This window comes from Trichechus manatus, unplaced genomic scaffold (assembly GCF_000243295.1).
Source record: "Trichechus manatus latirostris isolate Lorelei unplaced genomic scaffold, TriManLat1.0 scaffold00160, whole genome shotgun sequence".
NCBI classification, from domain to species: Eukaryota; Metazoa; Chordata; class Mammalia; order Sirenia; family Trichechidae; genus Trichechus; species Trichechus manatus.
The window spans coordinates 3,646,037-3,667,675 of NW_004444096.1; the positions used below are offsets into that span (position 1 = coordinate 3,646,037).

At 44.4% G+C, this 21,639-nt stretch overlaps 1 protein-coding gene across 3 annotated transcripts in view; it reads left to right on the forward strand.

The window, feature by feature from the left end:
• The window catches only part of SVIL (supervillin), a 242,596-nt gene that overhangs the window by 115,226 nt on the left and 105,731 nt on the right, over window positions 1-21,639 (forward strand). For all 3 annotated transcript variants that reach the window (XM_023740604.1, XM_023740601.1, XM_023740603.1), the window contains exons 3-5: window positions 8,567-8,658; window positions 14,886-14,943; window positions 15,058-15,209. In XM_023740604.1, the coding sequence (XP_023596372.1) occupies window positions 8,567-8,658; window positions 14,886-14,943; window positions 15,058-15,209 (302 nt within the window). The remainder of the gene's footprint in view (window positions 1-8,566; window positions 8,659-14,885; window positions 14,944-15,057; window positions 15,210-21,639) is intronic.

A 21,639-nucleotide genomic window follows, 5' to 3' on the forward strand; every position in this document is an offset into this window, starting at 1 on the left:
ATTGGCATTGCAGCTTTCATTTTATCGCATTTCTGTAGTAGCTAGAATTTCCAAATACCAGAACTCAGGATGTAATTTGATGGAGAAGGAGGTGTCAGTGTCTGATGTATTGTGTGCCTCTGTTTTCCTCCGGCCACCGCCCTCAAATATTAAATAGTGAAAGGGACTTCCTTAGGGGAAGAAGTTTCTGTGAGTGGTCTACTTGTGGTTTTCTTGGTAGGCAAATGGTTACGTGCCAAGGGCTGTGGAACAGATTACTTCCCATTAGGCTGGTTGTGACTTTTGCCTGCGCCTGGTTTTGATTGATCCCTTCACTCGGGATGTGTGTTTTCCTGTATGGAATTGTCGCCAACTGTCCTTACATAATATATATCTCTTCTTCAAAAACAAACGAATAAGTGGCTAATTTGATGCGTTGTTGTTGTTTAGATGTTAGTGAAAACAATAAAGGCACCCCTAAAGCATCCCCTGTTCTCCACTCCCCATCGCCTTTACTCTTTAAAAGCACCTCAGAGGTCTCAGGCAGGGATTATTTTCAACATTTCTATTACCTTGCCCAAAATTACTTAATTATTTGCTACATTTTTCTTCCAGAGTCTGTAGATAGATGATCCAGTCTTTAACTGCTTTGAATTATTCTTGTTACCATAACGAGTTTAGATGATAGCATTGAACTATGTCAGATTTTTTTTTTTTTTTTTCTTATTCCATGCAGTATGTTGGCTCCTTTTCAGGAGGAAAAAACGAAAACTTGACTATGTGAAATTTGATTCTTAGAAGGTGTCGTTTTTGTATTCATATTTCTTGTCTTCATAACAGTTTCCGTTAAATTATATGTCAAAAGGAACTTCGAAGAGTTGTTTTTTCCCACTGGAGCTTTTATTTGTTTCTGTATTTATTGTACTTAGTGTGTAGTTATTCCAATGTCACATTATTTCTCTTCCCTTAGATTTCAACAAGAAAAACTTAAGCGTCATTGGATTCCCACCTCCAAGAAAAGTTCCAAGGTAAAATAGCCTTTGCTCAAGCAATCTGAAGTTTTGCAGCTTTGTAATAGCTCTTAAGATTATTATCTTAAATTCCTAATTCATGAGTTTCAATGTTTGGCAATGTGTTTTCTCCCCAGAGTTTGATTTGTTAACATACATGAAGCAAAGCTGATTTAACCCTCAGCCGGCAGACTTCCCTTTTGTATTTAAGGATGTTTATGGGAACTATTTGGAGAACAGGATGTTGGTGTCTCTTATAATTACTGACTTATAAAGGGCTATTATCTTTTCTTTCTCACACCTGCCTTTAAGCATGGGCTGTCCTTTTGGAACCTGTCCATCAAGTAAGGGACTTTTTGATTTTTTTTTTTTTTTAGAAGGGGTTTTGCCATGTTTTTCCTTCCTTCCTTCCTTCCTTCCTCCCTCCCGTCCTTCCTCCCTTCTTCCCTCCCTCCCTTCGTTCCTTCCTTCCTTCTGTCCATCCTTCCTTATTTCCCTCCCCTCATCTGTCCATCCATCCATCCATCCATCCATCCATCCATCCATCCATCCATCCATCATCCATCCATCCATCCACCCATCATCCATCCATCCATCTGTCCATGTGAGTTTTTGATACCTGGTCTTAGCATCTCTTCTTTCTTTAACCCTTCTGCACTTCCGGTTCCTTTAGCTGCAGAATATTATGGATGTTACTTTGATTTACCTAATGTACTCAACTTTCGTGGTTCATTGTTGATCTAAGACAATGTAAAAATTCAAACCAGTGCCAAGCAAGAGAGCTGTATCTCAGGAGCTTCTTATTAGATCACTATCCATAAGCACGTTTGAGATTTTCAAGTGGAGCCCCTACTCAGGCCTGGATCTCAACCTGCACTTCGTTATGTCAGAAGACCCTAAGCACTGGTATATCCCTCATTCCACTCAGATGCTCTTGTTCCTAATGTATTGTGACAATGGCTTCTTTCCTAAACAAGGGTTTGCATTTCAATGGAATTAGCGTAAACGTGGTCTAACCACTATCCTCATGAGGCTAAGCCTGGCCCTGCATTTGGGAATGGCCAAGGTGATTGTGAGCACCGTGGATAGGATAAAGACTTGATGTACTTCATCTACTTCCGGTAAGGGTTAATTAGAACAGTACTGATCCAGGGTCATCAGACTCATGAAATCTGCCTTTTCTAGTGCTTGACAGAGCTCCCAGATTTCTCATATTTGCCATATGTTTAATAGAATCCAAGGCTCATTTCTAGTATGTCCCCAGCAGGTTGATTTCACCGTAATAGAGCGAATGAGTGACTAAGAGAGAGGAAGGAAAGCAAAAGGAGACAGGAAGGTGTTGTTTATTCAAGGACAGGAAAAGCACGAAATGGGGAGGTCAGACGCTTCAGCGGACAGAGACTCAGAGGGACACAGCTATTCTAAAATCATGGGTATTTTATATAAAATCAGTTGCCATTGAGCCAATTCCAGTTCATGCTGACCCCTGTGTGTCAGAGTAGAACTGTGCTCCATAGGGTTTTCAGTGGCTGATTTATTGGAAGTAGATCCCTAAGCTTTTCTTCCGAGGTGCCTTTGGGTGGACTCAAACTTCTAATGTTTCTGTAAGCAGCCATAGTCCACTTCTTCTGGTGCATTGAGTGTGAAATGGGCTGGACATACTAGAATCTGCATTCCTAAGAGAAATCTGGTCAACCGGACACCAGCTAAGAGGTGAAAATGTCAGGTAACGGGTTTTCTTCTTCTACATCTTGTCGTTTAAACTTCAAGAGTGACCGGATGGTAAGAGAGCCCTACACAGAGCGGATACCGTAGCAGTATGTCTTAGTCATCTGGTGCTGCTCTAACAGACATACCACAAGTGGATGGTTTTAACCAGGAGAAGTTTATTCTCTTACAGTCCAATAGGCTACAAGTCCAAATTCAGGGCATCAGCTCTAGGGGAATGCTTTGTGTGTCAGCTCTGGAGGAAAGCCCATGTCATCAGTCTTCCCTTGGTCTGGGAGCATCTCAGCACAGGAACCTCAGGTCCAAAGGATGTGCTCTGCTCCCAGCACTGCTTTCTTGGTGGTATGAGGTTCCTATGTGTCTCTGCTCGCTTCTCTCTTTTATATCTCAAAAGAGATTGCATTAAGACACTAATCTTGTCAAACCTCATCTGTATAACCTCATCACAGTGATAGAATTTACAACACATAAGGCGATCACATATAATCTCATCATAGTGACAGAGTTTACAACACATAAGGAAATCACAACAGATTACACAATTATTCAACACTGGGAATCATGACCCAGCCAAGTTGCTACACACATTTTTGGGGGGACACAATTCAATCCATGACATAGTATATGCACCTTTTTTAAGAGATGGGAGGTAGTAACAGCAGAATATCCTGCTCACACTTTAATAAAATTTCTCCTTGTTGCTACTGCTGAGCATTTAAGTAGGTTAATGGGACACTTAAAAAAAAAAAAAAATTATCATGGAAGCAGATCTCAGTCTCTTCCTAGATTATTGGAGCCCAAGGAAGGGAGGCAGGGGTATGAAAAAACTAGTCACAAAGAGTGACTGTTGTTTCAGAGGAGATGAGAATAGTTGGATTAAAAAAAAAAAGATAAAAGGTTCTTCTTAAGATTAGAAAGTTTTAAAATTATAATTGGCAAAACTCAGTCTTTAAAGTAAGTAATTCTCACTTTAGTTATGTATGGAGAGATGGTTTCATACTGGAATACAGGCTCATAACTTCGGGGTTAGCTGTAGTAACACAGCAAAGGCTGTGGAAGTTGTCCCCACAAGATGGGGCTACCTGCTGACCCCTTGTCACCAAGGAAATGATGTATGAGGAGGAAGAGCAGGATCCAGCACCCGGAGCTCAGTGCTTTGGAGTTACGAATAGTGTGAGTTACCAACGGTCTCCACCGGTCACGCTGTTCTGATACCTCTTACTCAGAAATGTGAAGAAGAAGGGAGCAGAAGGCCTCTTTTGGATACTCATAACGTGTTCTGTTGACAATTGGACAATCAGAAGGAGTTGCTCATTCATGAATGGTCCAGGATTCTTTACTAGCACATCTTGCCTGTATTTTTACTGCTGGAGAGCCCCGCCCGTGGATAGAAAGTCCAGGCAAGAAACGTGATTTTTTTTTAAAGCCTCATTTCTCATGTTGACTGGAGGGACCTTGCGTTAGTCACAGCTTTTGTGGTACTTGGGAACCAGAGTCACGCTTTCTAAGCCAGCCTCCTTGTCCTTCTTTTCTGCGCTTATTGTTTCCTCATAACCTTTTCTGTCGTGTTTGGAGAAGTGATCAGTTGTTAGTGTGAATAGGGGAGAGAAGTAAGGAGATAAGAACCAGATGCAGAGGCAGCCGTGTGGGCTGCAGTAAGAAAATTTTCCCTTAAAGCTGTAGGTTTTTCATACTATACAAACGTGCATATTTGCAACATTGTGGGGACAGGCACTCCCAATACTGTACTATCTTGTGAAGATGAAAAAAAAAAGCAAGAAAGAAAGCACGAATGTTTGTAACTGATGTTATTGAACGTTTGTAACTGATGTTATTGAACGTTTGTAACTGATGTTATTGAACGTTTGTAATTGATGTTATTGAATGTTTGTTTGTAACTGATGTTATTGAATGTTTGGCCTTAGAACCAAACCAAACCTACACCGTCAGATCGGTTCTGACCCACAGCAACCCTCTAGGACAGAGTAGAACTGCCCCATAGGGTTTCCTAGCCTGTAATCTTTACGGAAGCAGACTGCCACATCTTTCTCCCTCCGTGTGTCTGGTGGGTTCAAACCACCAACCTTTAGGTTAGCAGCTGAGCACTTAACCACTGCGCCACCAGGGCTCCATAGGCCCTTCTAATTATTCTCAATCTTTGTAATGATATTTACCCCTTCCTATCATACAGATGAGGGGCCCTGATGGCACAACTGTTACACCCTTGGCTGCTAACCAAGAGGTTGGCGGTTGGAACCTACCCGGCGGCTCCACGAGAAAAGGACCTGGCGATCTGCTTCCGTAAAGATTATAGCTTAGAAAACTATGAGGCTGTTCTACTCCGTCCGTCACATCAGGTCGCTATGAGTCGAATTGCCGGCAGACTACAACAACATCATAAATATAGTGTATAACATATACAACACATAAAATAGGGCGGATTTCAGTATCTGTGGAAGCATTTTGTAGTAGGAATTTATTCATGAATTCATTCAGTACATATTTATTGATACCAGGCACTGTGTTAGATACTGGGAATACAGTAATGAACCAAACAGACATGATCCCCACCCTCATAAACCTCCAGTCAGACAGACAGAAATTTAAAAAAAAAATCATTCAAAAAACCTGTATAATGACATTTGTCGTATGTGCTACAAATAGCAAAAGAACAGGATAGCCTGAAAGAAAATTGCAGAAATACACACTGTAGATTAGGGTGCTGGTTGAGATAGGCCACAGGTCAGAGACCTCTTACCTGAGAAAATGGCAATGGAACTGAGGCCCAGACTGGGAACAAGACTTAGCAGGGTGGAAGGAGGCTAGGAAGGGGTGAGTTCAGGTAGAGGGAACCACATTTATAGTAAGCCATGTTTAGAACCATGAGAAGTTTTCTAGTAGAGTTTGGTTTTGCACTGATTTCCAACCAACCGTGAAAAGGCTATATACTTTATACTGGTGCTGACGATCTTTTTACCTTCTCTTAAGAAAGTGATTTCATATGGAGCTAGGCGGTGTTGGGACAATAACTTGTAAACCGCACTTTGCAAAAGTTCACCAGAGTGTCTAACTAAGGGGAAGACTCTTAGTGGTTTATGAAGTAGTTTATAAGTACTAATTATTCAGGAGGTAGCATATGATCAGGAACTGACGGTACTGAAGGAAGAGGTCCAAGCTGCACTGAAGACATTGGCGAAAAACAAGCCTCCAGGAATTGACGGAGTACCAGTTGAGATGTTCCAACAAATGGATGTAACACTGGAAGTGCTCACTCGTCTATACCAAGAAATTTGGAAGACAGCTACCCGACTAACGGACTGGAAGAGATTCATATCCATGCCTATTCCAAAGAAAGACAATCCAACGGAATGCGGAAGTTATTTAACAATATCGTTAATATCACATGCAGTAAAATTTTGCTGAAGATCATTCAAAAGCAGTTGCAGCAGTACATCGACAGGGAACTGCAAGAAGTTCACAGTGGATTCAGAAGGGGACATGAAACCAGGGATGTCATTGCTGAGAATACCAGAAAGATGTTTACGTGTGTTTTATTGACTACACAAAGCTATTCAACTGTGTGGATCATACAAATTATGGATAACATTGCAAAGAATGGGAACTCCAGAACACTTAATTGTGCTCATGCAGGACCCGTTCATAGATCAAGAGGCAGTCATTCAAACAGAGCAAAGGGATACTGTGTGGTTTGAAGTCAGAAGAGGTGTGCATCAGGGTTGTATCATTTCATCATACTTATTCAGTCTGTATACTGAGCAAGTAATCAGAGAGGCTGGACTATATGAGGAAGAATGGGGCATCAGGATTGGAAGAAGACTCACAAACAACCTGTGTTATGCAGATGACACAGCCTTGCTTGCTGAAAGTGAAGAGGACTTGAAGCACTTACTGATGAAGATCAAAGACTACAGCCTTCCTATGGATTACACCTCAACATAAAGAAACCAAAAATCCTCACAACTGGACCAATAGGCAGCATCATGATAAACGGAGGAAATATTGAAGTTGTCAAGGATTTCATTTTACCTGGATCCACAATCAACACCCATGGAAGCAGCAGGCAAGAAATCAAATGATCTACTGTAATGGGAGCCCTGGTGGTGTAGTGGTTAAGAGCTATGGCTGCTAAACAAAAGGTCAGCAGTTTGAATCCACCAGCTGCTCCTTGGAAACCCTATGGGGCAGTTGTACTCTGTCCTATAAGGTCGAGTCGGGTTTGGTTTTGGTTTTACTGCATTGGGCAAATCTGTTGCAAAAGACTTCTTTGAAGTGTTAAAAAGCAAAGATGGCACTTTGAGGACTAAGGTGCGCCTGACCCAAGCCATGGAATTTTCAATCACCTCATATGCGTGTGAAAGCTGGACGATGAATAAGGAAGACCCAAGAAGAATTGCTACATTTGAATTACGGTGTTGGTGAAGAATATTGAGTATACCATGGACTGCCAGAAGAACAAACAAATCTGATTCAGAAGAAGTACAGCCAGAATGCTCCTTAGAAGCAAGGATGGTGAGACTACATCTCATGTACTTTGGACATTTTATCAGGAGGGACCAGTCCCTGGAGAAGGACGTCATGCTTGGTAAAGTAGAGCGTCAGCGAAAAAGAGGAAGACCCTCAACTAAATGGATTGACACAGTAGCTGCGGCAATAAGCTCAAACGAAGCAACAATTTTGAAGATGGCACAGGACTGGGCAGCGTTTTGTACTGTTGTATGTGGGGTTGCTATGAGTCGCAACCGACTTGACGGCACCTAACAACAACAACATCTTAATTATCTTCACAAGAACGCTGTGAGGTAGAAACTGTTCAGTGGTGTGTGGTAAATGATTAACAATATCATTAAGATAGTACTTGGGATAGGCTTAGTATAAGGAACAAGTAAATATGAAGTGTTCAATTCTTTTATTATTCTTGCCTTTTGTTTCCTGTTTTATTGCAGGTCATTTTTCATGAGCCTTTCAGGCCTATTTACCATCCTCTGATTTAGTGGGTGGTTGAAGGTACTTGTGACTTTAATATAATTTTAACACCGGAGGGAAACATGTAGCTCGCCTAGGCAAGCTGCTGGTTTTCCTGATGAAGAAATTGTGTCACCGAGAGGTCAGGTGATTAATCTCAGCCGCCACAGCGATTGGTGGGCCGACAGTGGATTGTCAGTCTGAACGGAGAGGCGGATTCCTGGTTGCATGTGTTCACCACCCTATGCCAGGCCTCCTGATTTAATTTTTTAAATCCTGATTTAATTTTTTAATTGCACCATAATATCATAACATGAACAGAAATAGAAATTTTTTTAATTGCCAACTAACTCCCCCAGATAAAACATTTTACTTGTGATATACAAGAATATGTTTAGCTATGGGTAACCGTAGACCTGGTGATCTGCTTCCGTAAAGGTTACAGCCAAGAAAACCCCATGGGACAGTTCTTCTCTGTCACGTGGGGTTGCTCTGAGTTGGAATTGACTCGACAGCACCCAGCAACAACAACAACAGTAGCACCAGAGTCCCTGCGTGGTGCGAATGGTTAACATGCTCAGCTGCTAACTGAAAGTTTGGAGGTTCGAGTCCGCCCAGAGGTGCCTCAGAAGAAAGGCCTGGCATTTTCCTTCGGAACCATCAGCCATTGAAAACCCTAAGGAGCACGGTGTGACTCTGACACTCGTGGGTTTGCCGTGAGCTGGATTTGACTCAGTGGCAACCTGTTTTCGTTGTTGTTTTAACCCTAGCGTGGATAAATGTTTACGGTCTGTATTTTTCACTTACTACTGTATATCTTGATTTAAATTGACTTTAGATTTTTTTATTAATTTAATAAATTTTAGCTTTCAGAAAGAGTTTTCACTCGAAGATAAAGAACAATTTACTAACGGCAAAAGAGGAATCGATGCTAAGTTTTTAGCTGCACTTCCTAAAGGTAAGGCTTTTTAAAATCGTTAACCAGCGTCCGGGGCATATAAGTATTGTGTTATCTGATTTTCTTTCAGGAAAACTCTCGCATTAAACCCCAGCTTGTACTCCGTCTGTGTCCCTCCCCACCTCATCCAAGAGTTAGCCCCAGTTAAATTGCTGCTCGTCTTGAATTTGTAGTTCTCCTCTTTCTACTTGCTCTTTCCGTTCAGTTCTAGACATCCTGCAGCTGTCACTGGGGGCTTGGTGGGAAGGGTGAGAGGGAAGCTAGAATCAGCTTTACCTCATTGCTCCTCCCTCCCTTACACTCCTCCAAAGAGCAGGCAGTGCTGCCCATAGCCCTCACTTCTCGCCATCTACTCACTCCCACACACCCTGGGGTCTGCTTTCCGTGCCACTCGATGTTTCTCAGGTTTGTGGCATTGACACTTAATATCCTGTAGCCCCTGACTGGGCTACATACACCAGTGCAGACCCTGTCTCAACCATCTTTGCTAAGTGAAAAAAAAAACAAAAAACAGTTGCCACCAAGTCGATTCCAACTCATGGCAACCTCGTGTGTGTCGGAGTAGAACTGTACCCCATAGGGTTTTCAATGACTGATTTTTCAGAAGTAGATCACCAGGCCTTTCTTCCGAGCACCTCTGAGCAGACTGAAACCTCCAGCCTTTTGGTTAGCAGCCCACCACGTTAACCATTTTTGCCGCCCCAGGAGCTCCTCTCTCCCAGGTTTGTGTGGTTATTGTTAGCTGACATCTGGTGGATTCGGACAGGTAGGTGCCCACAGATGTTTTGAAAATTAGTATTTTCACTGGTGAAGGTGCACGTGCGTTAAAACACTTGTGATAACCAACTTCCCCTGGTTTTGCTGGTGAACCGATGACGTCACAAAAATTACCTGATCTTGGTTTCCACCAAGTATAACACAAGCACCAGAAATGATCATTTAGTACCCGCTCAAAAAAATGTCTTCATCCCGAATGAGCTTTGTACACCCTTCCTTTAGAAGAAACAGGTTTGGTAGGAGATCAGACTTTTTTCTACTTGGAAAGAAAAAGACAATGATATCAAGTCCAAAAGAAGTTAGACCAGAAAACATGCTCTGTTAATGGAAACTCAGTCCAGTTTGAAAGGTCCGCTGGCAAACTGGAGCACATCCTCATCTGTGGCAGGAGGATCTGCCTGGACGTAGTCTGATGGGACATTGGGCAACCTTCAAGTACTTAGAAGACTGTCAACTGAAATGTAGGCTTATCTGTATTGCCCGAAGCCAAAGGCAAGAATAACGTGCAGAATTACAAGGAGGTACCTGAGACTTAATATGAGAAGGAAAATTGTCACGATTCATGGTACCTAGAAATGAAATGGACCACACCGTGATCTGCTAAGCTCACCTCATTAACTGTTGAAGGAGAGGCCATGCGTCCATGTTTTCAAGGACTCAGGTGCTGTAGGGGGTTCCTACCTTGATAGGTGTGTGGACCAGGTGTGCAATGGAAGACCCGCTCCAATTTTTTAGACTCTTTGTGACAGACGGAGAAACTCAATTTAATTGGAGCCAAAGTGTTTAAAATCTATAAATACGATCAAAACAAAGCATGACTTTAACAATAGCTTGGAAAGGCTGACCACAAGGCAAATTCTAGAAAGCAGAAGTTGTTTCTTCCAGTCTGAAGCGTCGTCTGTCCCCCTTTCTCACCCTGGCTTCTCTTTTCATGACTAACGCCATGAACAGCTAGGATCAGAAGCGTTAAAAACAACACGAAGTGCTAGTTTCCGTAACCACCACCTGTCTGCCCGTTGGTCCTTCTGTGGTGGCTTGTGGGTTGTTTACGATGCTGGAGGCTGTACCGCCAGTGAGCCTGCTGGTACGTGGAATCCCGGTGGCATAGCTTCCAGCATCACAGCAACACGAAGCCACCAGAGTAGGCCAAAGCGACAGACGGGTGGGAGTCCTCTAGTTCAGTAACTGCTCATTTCATAAGCTATGAGACAATCAGAGCGGACTCTCAAGTTGCATTTCAAGCACTGCCTATGACGGATACTACCTGCCAGGGCATTCGGCTTGAAGTGGCTTGGAGTTGGAGTGTAGGCTTAATCAAAAGAATGCAGCAATGGGCTAGTGATGTCTGCCACTGGCATAACCTGGGGTGCAGGTGCCTAGGAGACAGACTTCCTGCTTGACGTCTTTGTTCTGGGACCAGTGATTCTCAGTCCAGAGCAGTACTGTCCTGTGGGGCTTTGGAAAGCTGCGGAGACATTTTTGCATCACAGTGACTGGGGTATGTTGGCCTTTGGTGGGAGAGCCAGGTACACACAGCACCATGCCGTGCAGGGCTCACAACAAAGACATGTCACACTCAAAGGGCCAGTGTCGTCTCTCGGGGACTGCGATCTGTTCCACAGCCAGCATTCTGGGAGCCCAGGGCACTGATGAGGTGCAGCGGGGTATCTGTCACATGCTGTCCTAAGGCTTTTCTTCTTATGTGCAGATGTGAGCAGCTGTCAGCTGACAAGTGTTGAGTCGTGGGCTGTTCAGCCTGCTTTGTCCAGAAAGGCGGAGAGGTCACCCTGGGCAGTAGGGTCACTTGGCCTGCCCTCGCTGTCCCCTGACTTTCCTCTCACTGCCCCAGGCGTCTCAGGGTTCTGTTTTAATGATGGACTAGTTTTCCGACCGTTAGCCTATTGCCTTCTCGTATTGCTTTGTCCCCAGAGATACAGAAGCAGGGCGGTTATGACCACAGGAAGGTATAGTTCTGGGGTGGGTGGGAGGTTTGCACAATCTCCCGTTTAACTGATCTTCCCTTCTAGAAAATGGAGTCCCTGGGTAGCACAAATGATTAAGGCACTCGGTTGCTAACCGTCAGGTTGGAGGTTCAAGTCCACCCAGAGGCGCCTTGGAAGAAAGCCCTGGTGGTCTACTTCGGAAAACTCAGCGATTGAAAACCCTGTGGAGAATAGTCCTCCTCTGACACACACGGGGTCACCACTGGAGTCGACTTGCCTTTTCTGGAAAATGAGAATAAAGAGTGGCAGGAAGCAACTTGCGGCTCAGCTTTTCTCTGTATTGCTGGAATCTTTTTTCCAATTAAGGTTTTTAGTTGTGTAATTTTTATAGAAAAGTGTAAAGATTAAGAATTAAAATGTTAATGAAATGAAAGTGATTTTCAGTAGTCTCAGAACAAAAAACGTGTGTCTTCACTTTTTCTGCTGGGGGTTACTCTATGTGAGTTAATATCTTTATACTCACCTAGCTGAAAGAATTTTGTTGGAGAAGAGATATTGTGAAAGTGTCCATTGTGCTTCTCAGGACTTCACTAGTACGTGATTGTTTTGTTGCTGGGTGTTGTTGAATTGATTCTGACTCAGAGCAGCCCCCCGTGACAGAGCAGAACGGCCCCATAGGGTTTTCTTGGCTATAATCTTTATGGAACCAGATCACCAGCTCTTTCTCCAGAGGAGCTGCTGGGTAGGTTCGAACCGCCAGCCTTTCAGACCTTGGTTAGCAACCAAGAGCTTAACCATTTCGCCACTAAGGCTTCTAATACTCTATCCTGTTTCTTAGTTATGGGTTTGAGGCATAGCTTTAAGACAAACCTTTTTGAATAGCTTCTTGAGCAGTTTTATGAAAAGTACCGTCCCGTTTTCCTCTTTGGGGGTTACATGATTGATTAAAACTGCTTGGTTTTATCATCTTTCAGAATATTTCAAAATATGTTCTACCAGCCATTAAAGTTTTATCGCTCTAGTCTCACCAGAGCTAATTAGTTAACTGGAGACGCTATTATTAGCCAAACTTCCTCTTGAGGCAGGGTGGCAAGTTGCGCCATTATTATTATACCCTTGACTTCCAAATAGAAACATAATTATAGAGCCAGCACACCTCTGCCTCCAGCTACTCTGGATCCTGGGGGGGGGGGGGATTTACAGAGAGACTTTTTTTAAGCTAGCTACCTTAACACAGGAGCCCTGGTGGCGCAGTGGTTACGAGCTCGGCTGCTAACCAAAAGGTCAGCAGTTTGAATCTACCAGCTACTCCTTGGAAACCCCGGAGGGCAGTTCTCGTCTGTGCTGTAGGGTCGCTATGAATCAGAATCAACTCGATGGCAAAGGGTCAGGGCTTACCTTAACAAAGGAATCCCGGGGTTGTACACAAGGTTAACACAGGCTGATATTCAAAAGGTTGGAGGTTCAAGTCCACACAGAGGTGCCTCAGAAAAAAGGCCTGGTGATCAACTTCCAAAAAAATCAACGCTTGAAAACCCTATGGAGCACCGTTCTACTCTGACCCACATGGGCTCGCCGTGAGTCGGAATTGACCCAATGGCAACTGGTTTCAACAAACAGTTCAACTAAAAATTTAAGGTGACTGTCATTTAAAAAGGAGCCCTGGTGGTGCAATGGTTAACTGCTTGGCTGCTAACTGAGACGGTTGGCTGTTCAAACCCCCCAGTCACTCTGCGGGAGAAGGGTGTGGCAGTCTCTTTCCGTAAAGATTTATAGCCCTGGGAACCACTATGGAGCAATTCTGCTCTGCCCTGTAGAGTTGCTACGAGTCAGAATCAGCTCGTCAGCAGTGGGTTTTTGGTATCATTTAAAATCCAAACCCATTGCTGTTGAGTCGATTCTGACTCATAGTGACCCTGTAGGACAGAGTAGAACTGCCCCATAGGGTTTCCCAGACTGTAAATCTTTACCGAAGCAGACTGTCACATCTTTCTCCCGTGACCTGGCAATCTGCTTCCGGAAAGATTTACAGCCTAGGAAGCCCTATGGGGCAGTTCTGCTCTGTCCTGTAGGGTCATTATGAGTTGTAATGGACTCACTGGCACCCAACAACAACAATCATTTAAAAATAAATAAATAAAAACAAGACTTGTATCTCTAAACCCAACCAAAGAGGAATACAGTCGTATGTGTGAGTATGGGGAGTTGGACTCATTACTAAAAATACCAGTTAAAAAAACAATAATAAAACGGAAATCGGAGCAGTTGAAATCCCCGGTATTCTCCCCCTCGTTTGAGTTTCTTCTTCGACTTAGCCTCCATGCCGCTCCTTAGAGGCTCCTCTCGTTCTCCAGCCCTTCCCGGGTGCTCAGTAGAAGCCACTCAGATGCGCCCTGAGGAATTTACAAGATAGAGGAGGAGGCAAGAAGAGAGACCTTCACCACCACCAAATTTGGCCATTTCTCCCGAGAAGCAGTCGGTGGCAGCTCGGTAATATCCTGGTTGTCAGTATCAAATGAGAACCTCCAGACCTCCGCAGAAACATTTGTTCTGGTCAGCAGTGTTGCCTGGAGAGTTAGGATAATTGCTTTATCCATCATCCACTCCAATTAGTCAGGAAACAAATGTTAGCATTTCCTCCTAGTGAAATACTGTAAGGGGAGGCTTGGGAACTGTGTTCATGTAAACTGTCGTTAACTGAAGTACACCACGTTAGGGACTGAGGAAAACACGATCAGGTATTGCAGATCACATGCTGCGACGAACCAGGAGTGGCTGTGAGTTCACGATCGCGCGTTGCTGTTGGCCTGGGGGCGGTTCGGAGCACTTGTCTCTACTTTTGTAAATGTTTGAAGTTTTCCTTAATGAAAGCTTGAAACACTTTGTTAAACCTAAAAAATAAATAAGAACACATATTGGGCTTCCTGCTAAACAAAATGTATTACTAGAGAGGCTTTCCCTGAATCCCCTGGATGAAAAAGAGCCGTCGTCTCTCATCCAGGAGTTCCCGGGCGGCGCAGACAGTTCACATGCTGAACTGCTGACCGAAAGCCTGGAGGTTTGAGCCCGCCCAGAGGCACCTCGGAAGAAAGGCCTGGTGAGCTACTTCTGAAAGGTCAGCCATTGAAAACCCTATGGAGCACGGTTCTACTCTGATGCACGTGGGTCACCGTGAGTCAGAATCAACAGCAACTGATGCGGTTTTTGGATTTTCGAAGGACTCTGTCCCTTAGCCTGCATTATTTCTCATTTTAGCCATGTAACTACCTGTGATTATGCTTGAGCGTGTGGGTTTGTGTGTGCACGCACACAGGTGCACACACTTACTCACTAGGCAACTGCCTTCCCTCACTAGAAGGCAATCTCCAGGAAGACAGGAACTTAGCGTTGTACATCCCTGTTGCACGGGAGCAGAGAGCAGAAATATGAGTTCGATACATGTATGTTGAGTAAGTGAATAAAATGAATGCGTGACTCTTAAATACTGGACTTTCTTTTTGTTTTCAGTTGCAGAATTAAGAAAAATCTTTGAACCAAAGAGGAAAGAACTTTTAGAAATGAAAAGGTAAGATATTTATGGTGTATAATTAGGAAATAGAAGAGTTTAGCAAAACTGTATCCAGTTTTCCCATAGAATTGATGTCTTTTGCTCACTCTGCCCTTTTGGTGTTTTGCACAGAAAAGAAAGGATTGCCAGGCGCTTGGAAGGGATTGAAAATGACACCCAGCCCATCCTCCTGCAGAGCTGCACAGGGTTAGTGACTCATCGCCTGCTGGAGGAAGACACGCCCAGATACACGCGCGCCACAGACCCTGCCAGCCCCCACATTGGTGAGCGTGTGCCCGGCAGCCCATCACGCAGGCTGCTTGGGTGACATATAAACCTAATGTATAAGTATAATGAGAGAGTCCATAGAAGTGAATTGTCTAGATATAGTTTAATTAAATGCATATGCACCCACTCCTCACTTATTGACATGGTTAGATTCCAATGACCAGGTCATTATGCAAACATGGAGGATTTTCTTTTTCTGTTTTCAGCCATCCATTTGTCTGATTTTTTTTTTTTTATTTAGAAAATATGATCATAGAAATAATAACAGCTAAGATTTACTGACGTGCTCATCAGTGTGATGAGTCCAGTTATGGATTATTCCTCTGTGGAGAAGGTGGCCCGGAGGAGACAAAGCTGATACAGCCGGGCTGCGTGACTGGAGGGCCCACGGCTTAACCACCTCCCCTTCTCCTGTGCTGGGTCAGAGCTTCCCTCACAGAGCTGCCTCCAGGCTCCACTCCCACCCCCGCAAGCCCTGCATTTATATCCCAGAGCCTGCTCTGCCCTCCAGGCCTGGGAGTCACACAGGCTCAGGGCTTCCTGAGGGCACTGGGAGCCTGCTCTGCCCTCCGGGCCTGGGAGTCACACAGGCTCAGGGCTTCCTGTGAGGGCGCTGGGAGCCTGGCCATGCACCCAGCCCCACCGAGGGAAGAGACGCTTCACAGCTGTGGCCACCATGCCCACCACCTCATTGTTGTAAATGCAAAATGTTGGAAATGAGATAGTCGACAAGTGAAAAGTAGGTGTATTTGCAAAAACAACAGCAAAACCCATGTCAGCCCTGCCCTGCCTCACTGATATGACCACCTGGTATCAAAGCAGTAAAAATGATTCCCCTGTTGTTGGGAAATTAATGACTAGTTGTGATGGTAAAGGTTACATGTCAACTTGGCTAGGCCATGATTCTCAGTAGTTTGGCAGATATTATGTAATCATCTTCATTTTGTGATCTGATGTGAGCAGCCAATCAGTAGAAAGGCCAATCAGTTGAACGCCAATCCGTTTCCTTGGGGTTGTAGCCTACATCCAATATATATGGATGTGCTGAGAAAACTGTCTCTGGCTCCTGCTTCCGACTCATCATTTTCTGACCTCTGGTTATTGGTGCATGAGCCAGCAGCCTTCTGCCTGAGCTGCAGATCTTAGGATTCACCACCTCCTGTAACCCGATGACCCAGCAGCCTTCAACCTGAACTGCTGATTTTGGGTTCATCAGCCCCTACGACATGTGAATCAGGAGAAGCTTCTATCCAACTTGATGCTCGCCCACAGATTTGGAACTTGCCAGCCTCTACAACTGTATGAGCCATTTCCTTGAGATACTTCTCTCTCTCTCCCTCTCTCTCTCTCTCTCTATGCATATATATATACAAAATATGCTTCACTGGTTTTGCTCCTCTAGAGAACACAGCCTAAGACATTTGGTACTGGGAGTGGGATTCTAAAGAAACAAAATCGTGAGGATGAGTTTTCTGAACTGGTTCTCAAGTCTGGCTAGCCTTAAAGGTGCTGATGACTCAGCCTCCGGTAGTACAGAGGGCACTGCCAATGCATGGTGTGGTGTGGATAGAGATATGCAAAATATCATCACCAGTGGATCAGCTATTTGTGAGAGACAAGGCTCTGGGTGATTGCATATTTGAAACTTCCCTGCAATTCTGTCAGAATAAGTATAAGGAAGCTGGTTGGTTGGTCATGCTTTTGCTAGACAAAGTGGTAAAAGAGATAAGCCCAGTGCTTCAAAGTCACAGCTCAGACATTGCATAAAAGATCTGAATGTTGCCATTTGGACTCTGAAAGAAAGCCACATTTCTTGTAGTAACAGAACTGATATTGCCTAAAACCAAACTCAGAGTCTTATCAAAAGAGAGTCAGAATTACAACAGCAGTTGGATTGCCTACCTCGAAAGGTGTCTGAAGTGAAAGTGAGGGCATGGACTGGGAAGAAATGGGATCCTGAAACTTGCAGTGGGGACATCTGGACAGATAATCAGAAAGCCGAGGACACTGCGCCCCTAAATTCTGTTGAATCACTCCTGCCAACAGAACCAGCCTTCTTACTCCTATCTGAAGAGATTACTCCATCTTTGTCTGCTAAGCCACCCTCTCAAGTAAAACCGTTATCCCTTATACCCCATCTGATGAGATTAACCCAGCTATGTCTTAAGAACCTTTGTCTGAGATATCATCTGGGGCATTGCCTGAGACATTGCATGAGGCAGATGCCTTACAAGACATTGCTGAATGTCCCCAGGACCCACCCCACCACACACTTTTGCTTCTAGACCTATAACTAGACTTAAGTGTCAGTGAGCCCCAAGAGGTGAAGTAAAAGGTGTGACCCATGAGGACATACACTCCAAAAGAACTGCTTGATTTTTCTAATATATACAAGCAGAAACCTGGAGAATATATGTAGGAATGACTATTAAGGGTGCGGGATAATGGTGCAAGGAACATAAAGTTGAATCAGTCTGAGTTTATTGATCTGGGCCCACTAAGCACAGATTTCTTCCTTCAGTGTTTCACCTTGAGAGGTTAGGAAAGGATCTAATAGATTATTTGGTTGGTTCACTGAAGCATGGATTAAGCCATGGCCTACACTAAATCAAGTTGAAATGCCAGACCTGCCTTGGTATATGTTAGAAGAAAGTATCCAAAGGCTTAGAAAGATTGGCATGCTGGAGGGGATTTATCAGGTTGGACGCGCAGACCCACACATGGAGTGCCCAGAGGACACATCTTTCATCACAACAGTGTGGAACAAATTTGTGAAGGAAGCCTGAGCATCCGTGAAGACTGCTGTGATTCCTACTTTATGTAAATCAGATTTGACAGCAAGAACTGCCCTAACTGAATTAAGACATCTAACCACAATGGGGTTGATTGGACCCTGTGATAGCAGGGGCCAAATGGCGGCACTTAATCACCCAAGACAAGGTGGGCATGGATACTGTAATGGACAGCAGAGTCAAAACATTAATCAGAATACTCTGACTTGTATGGTCTTATGATGTTGGCTACTTAGTTGTGGTGTCTCTGGGAGTGAAATAGATGGGAAATCTACTAAATATTTACTTGACCCATACAACTGGAAGAATTCTAGGTCAAGTGAATGGCAATCTAACTCATATTGCCAGATTAGAGAGTCATGGCCCCTCAATCGGTTGCCAGCTTGAGCCAGTTTACACACCCATAATCCCTTGAACGAAGTGGAGGCTAGGTCCCTTTTAGGAAAAACCCCACTACACTGCCAAAAATTTATACTGTTAATCTTTCTCCCAGCCTTCCCCAAAGGAATCTATGGCCTTTTACAAGAGTGACTGTTCCTTGGGGAAAAGGAAATAATCAGACTTTTCAGGGATGACTGGACAGTGGCTGTGAACTCCTAATTCTAGGAGACCCAAAACATCACTGTGACCCACCAGTCAGAATAGGGGCATATGGAGGTCAGATTATAATTGGAGCCTTACCTCAGGTCCATCTCACAGTGGGTCCAGTTGGTCCCTGAATCCATCCTATAGTGATTTACTCAGTTCCAGAATACATAATTAAATTCAGCAACTGGCAGAATCCCCACATTGGATCCCTGACATGTGGAGTAAGGGATATTATGTAGAAAAGGTCAAGCGGAAGCCATTAGAACTGCCCCAACGTGGAAATAGTAAGCCAAAAGATATACCACGTTCCTGGAGGGATTGCAGAGATTACTGCCGCCATCAAGGACTTGACGGATGCAAGGGTGATGATTCCCACCACGTCCCCATTCAACTCGTCTATTTGGCCTCTACAAAAAACAGATGGATCTTGGATAATGACAGTGGATTATGGAAAACTTAACCAGGTGATGACTCCAATTGCAGGTGCTGTTCCAGATGTGGTTTCATTGCTTGAGCAAATTAATACCTCTCTGGTACCTGATATGCAGCTATTGATCTGGCGCATGCCTTTTTCTAGATTCTGGTTGGAAAGGATCACCAGTAGTTTGCCCTCCACTAGCAAGGCCAACAATACACCTTCACTGTCCTACTCCAGTGATATTTCAACTCTCCATACATATGTCATAATTTAGTCTGCAGGGACCTTGATTCCCTTTTCCTCCACCAGAGATCACACTGGTCCATTACATTGATCATGTTTTGATGATTGGACTTAGTAAGGAAGAAGTATCAATTACTCTGGACTTATTAAGACATTTGTGTGCTAGAGGTGGGAAATTAAGCCAACAAAAATTCAGATGCCTTCCACTTCAGTGAAATTTCTGGGGGTCGAGTGGTATGGGGCATGTCAAGATATTTCTTCTAAAGTAAAGCATAAGTTGTTGAGTTTGGACCTTTCTTCAACAAAAAGGAGACATAATGCCTAGTGGGCCTCTTTGGATTTTGATCATTTGGGTGTGCTACTCCAGTCTATTTGTCACGTGATTCAAAAAGCTGCTAGTTTTTGTAGGGCCCGCAACAAGAGAAGGCCCTGCAGCAGGTTCAGCTTGCCATGCAAGCCACTCTGCCACTTGGGCCATATGATCCAGCTGAGCCAGTGGTGCTTGAAGTGTCAGTGGAGTCTTTGGCAGGCCGCTATTGGTGAATCACAGCACAGACCCTTAGAATTTTGGAGCAAAGCCATACCATCCTCTGCAGATAACTGTTCTTCTTTTGAGGTGTAGCTTTTGGCTTGTTACGGGGTCTTAGTAGAGACTGAATGTTTAATCATGGACTACCAAGTCACCATGTGGCCTGAGCTGCCTATCATGAACTGGGTGTTGTCTGACCTAAAGAGTCATAAAGTCAGATGTGCACTGCAGCACTCCATCATTAAATGGAAGTGCTATGCATGAGATTGGGCTCGAGCAGGACCTGAAGGCACAAGTAAGTTGCATGAGGAAGTAGCCTAAATGTCCATGGTCTCCACTCCTATCACGTTACTTGCCCTCTCACCATCTGCACCTAGGGCCTCATGGGGCGTCTTTTATTGCCAATTGACTGAGGAGCAGAAGACTTGTTCCTGGTTTACAGATGGTTCTGCGTGATACGCAGAGACCACTCAAAAGTGGACAGAGGCAGCACTGCAGCCCCTTTCTGGGACCTTCCTGAAGGACAGTGGTGAAGAGAAATCCTCCGAATGGAAGAAACTTGATTGGAAAGTTGGTGACAAGGAGGTATGTGGATAGACCTATCTGAATGGGCCAAAGAAGTGAAGATTCTTACATCTCATGTGAATGCCTACCAAAGGGTGACTTCAGCAGAGGAGGATTTTAACAATCAAGTGGATAGGATAATGCGTTCTGTGGATACCAGTCATCCTCTTTCCCCAACTACTCCTGTCATTGCCTGAGGGGCTCATGAACAAAGCGGCCGTGGTGGCATGGATGGAGGTTATGCATGGGCTCAACAACATGGAGTTCCACTCACCAAGGCCGACTTGGCTACAGCTACTGCTCAGTGCCCAGTCTGCCAGCAGCAGAGACCAACAATGAGTTCCCAGTATGGCACCATTCCTCAGTGAGATCAGCCAGCAACCTGGTTGCAGGTTGATTACATTGGATTGCTTCCATCATGGAAAGGGCAGTGTTTTTTTTCTGGGATAGACACTCTGGATATGGATTTGCATTTCCTGCACACAATGCTTCTGCCAAAACTACCATCCATGGACTCACAGAATGCCTTATTGACCATCATGGTATCCCACACAGCATTGCCTCAGATCAAGGGACTCACTTCACAGCAAATGAAGTGCAGCAATGGGCCCACACTCATGGAATTCACTGGTCTTACCATGTTCCCCATCATCCTGAAGCAGCTGGCTTGATAGAGAGATGGAATGGCCTTCTAAAGACACAATTACAATACCAGGGAGGTGGCATTTCTTTGCAGGGTTGTGGCAGTGTTCTCAAGGAGGCTGTATATGCTCTAAACCAGCGTCCGGTATATAGTACTGTTTCTCCCATAGCCAGGATTCACGGGTCCAGGAATCAAGGTGTGTAAATGGGAGTGGCACCACTCACTATTACCCCTACCGGCCCATTTGCAAAATTTTTGCTTCCTGTTCCCTCGACCCTATGCTCTGTGGGTCTAGACATCTTAGTTCCAAAGGGAGGAACTCTTCCACTAGGAGACACATCACTGATTCTATTGAACTGGAAGTTAAGAATGCCACCCGTTCGCTTTGGGCTCCTCATGCTTCTGGATCAACAGTCAAAGAAAGGAGTTATTGTATTGACTGGTGTGATTGATGCTGATTACCAAGGGGAAATAAGATTGCTATTCCATGATGGAGATAAAGAAGAGTACATTTGGAATACAGGAGATTCCTTAAGACATCGCTTAGTGCTACCGTGCCTTGTGATTAAAGTCGATGGAAAACTACAGCAACCCAGTTCCAACAGGGCTACTAATGTCCCAGACCCTTCAGGAATAAAGGTTTGGGTCA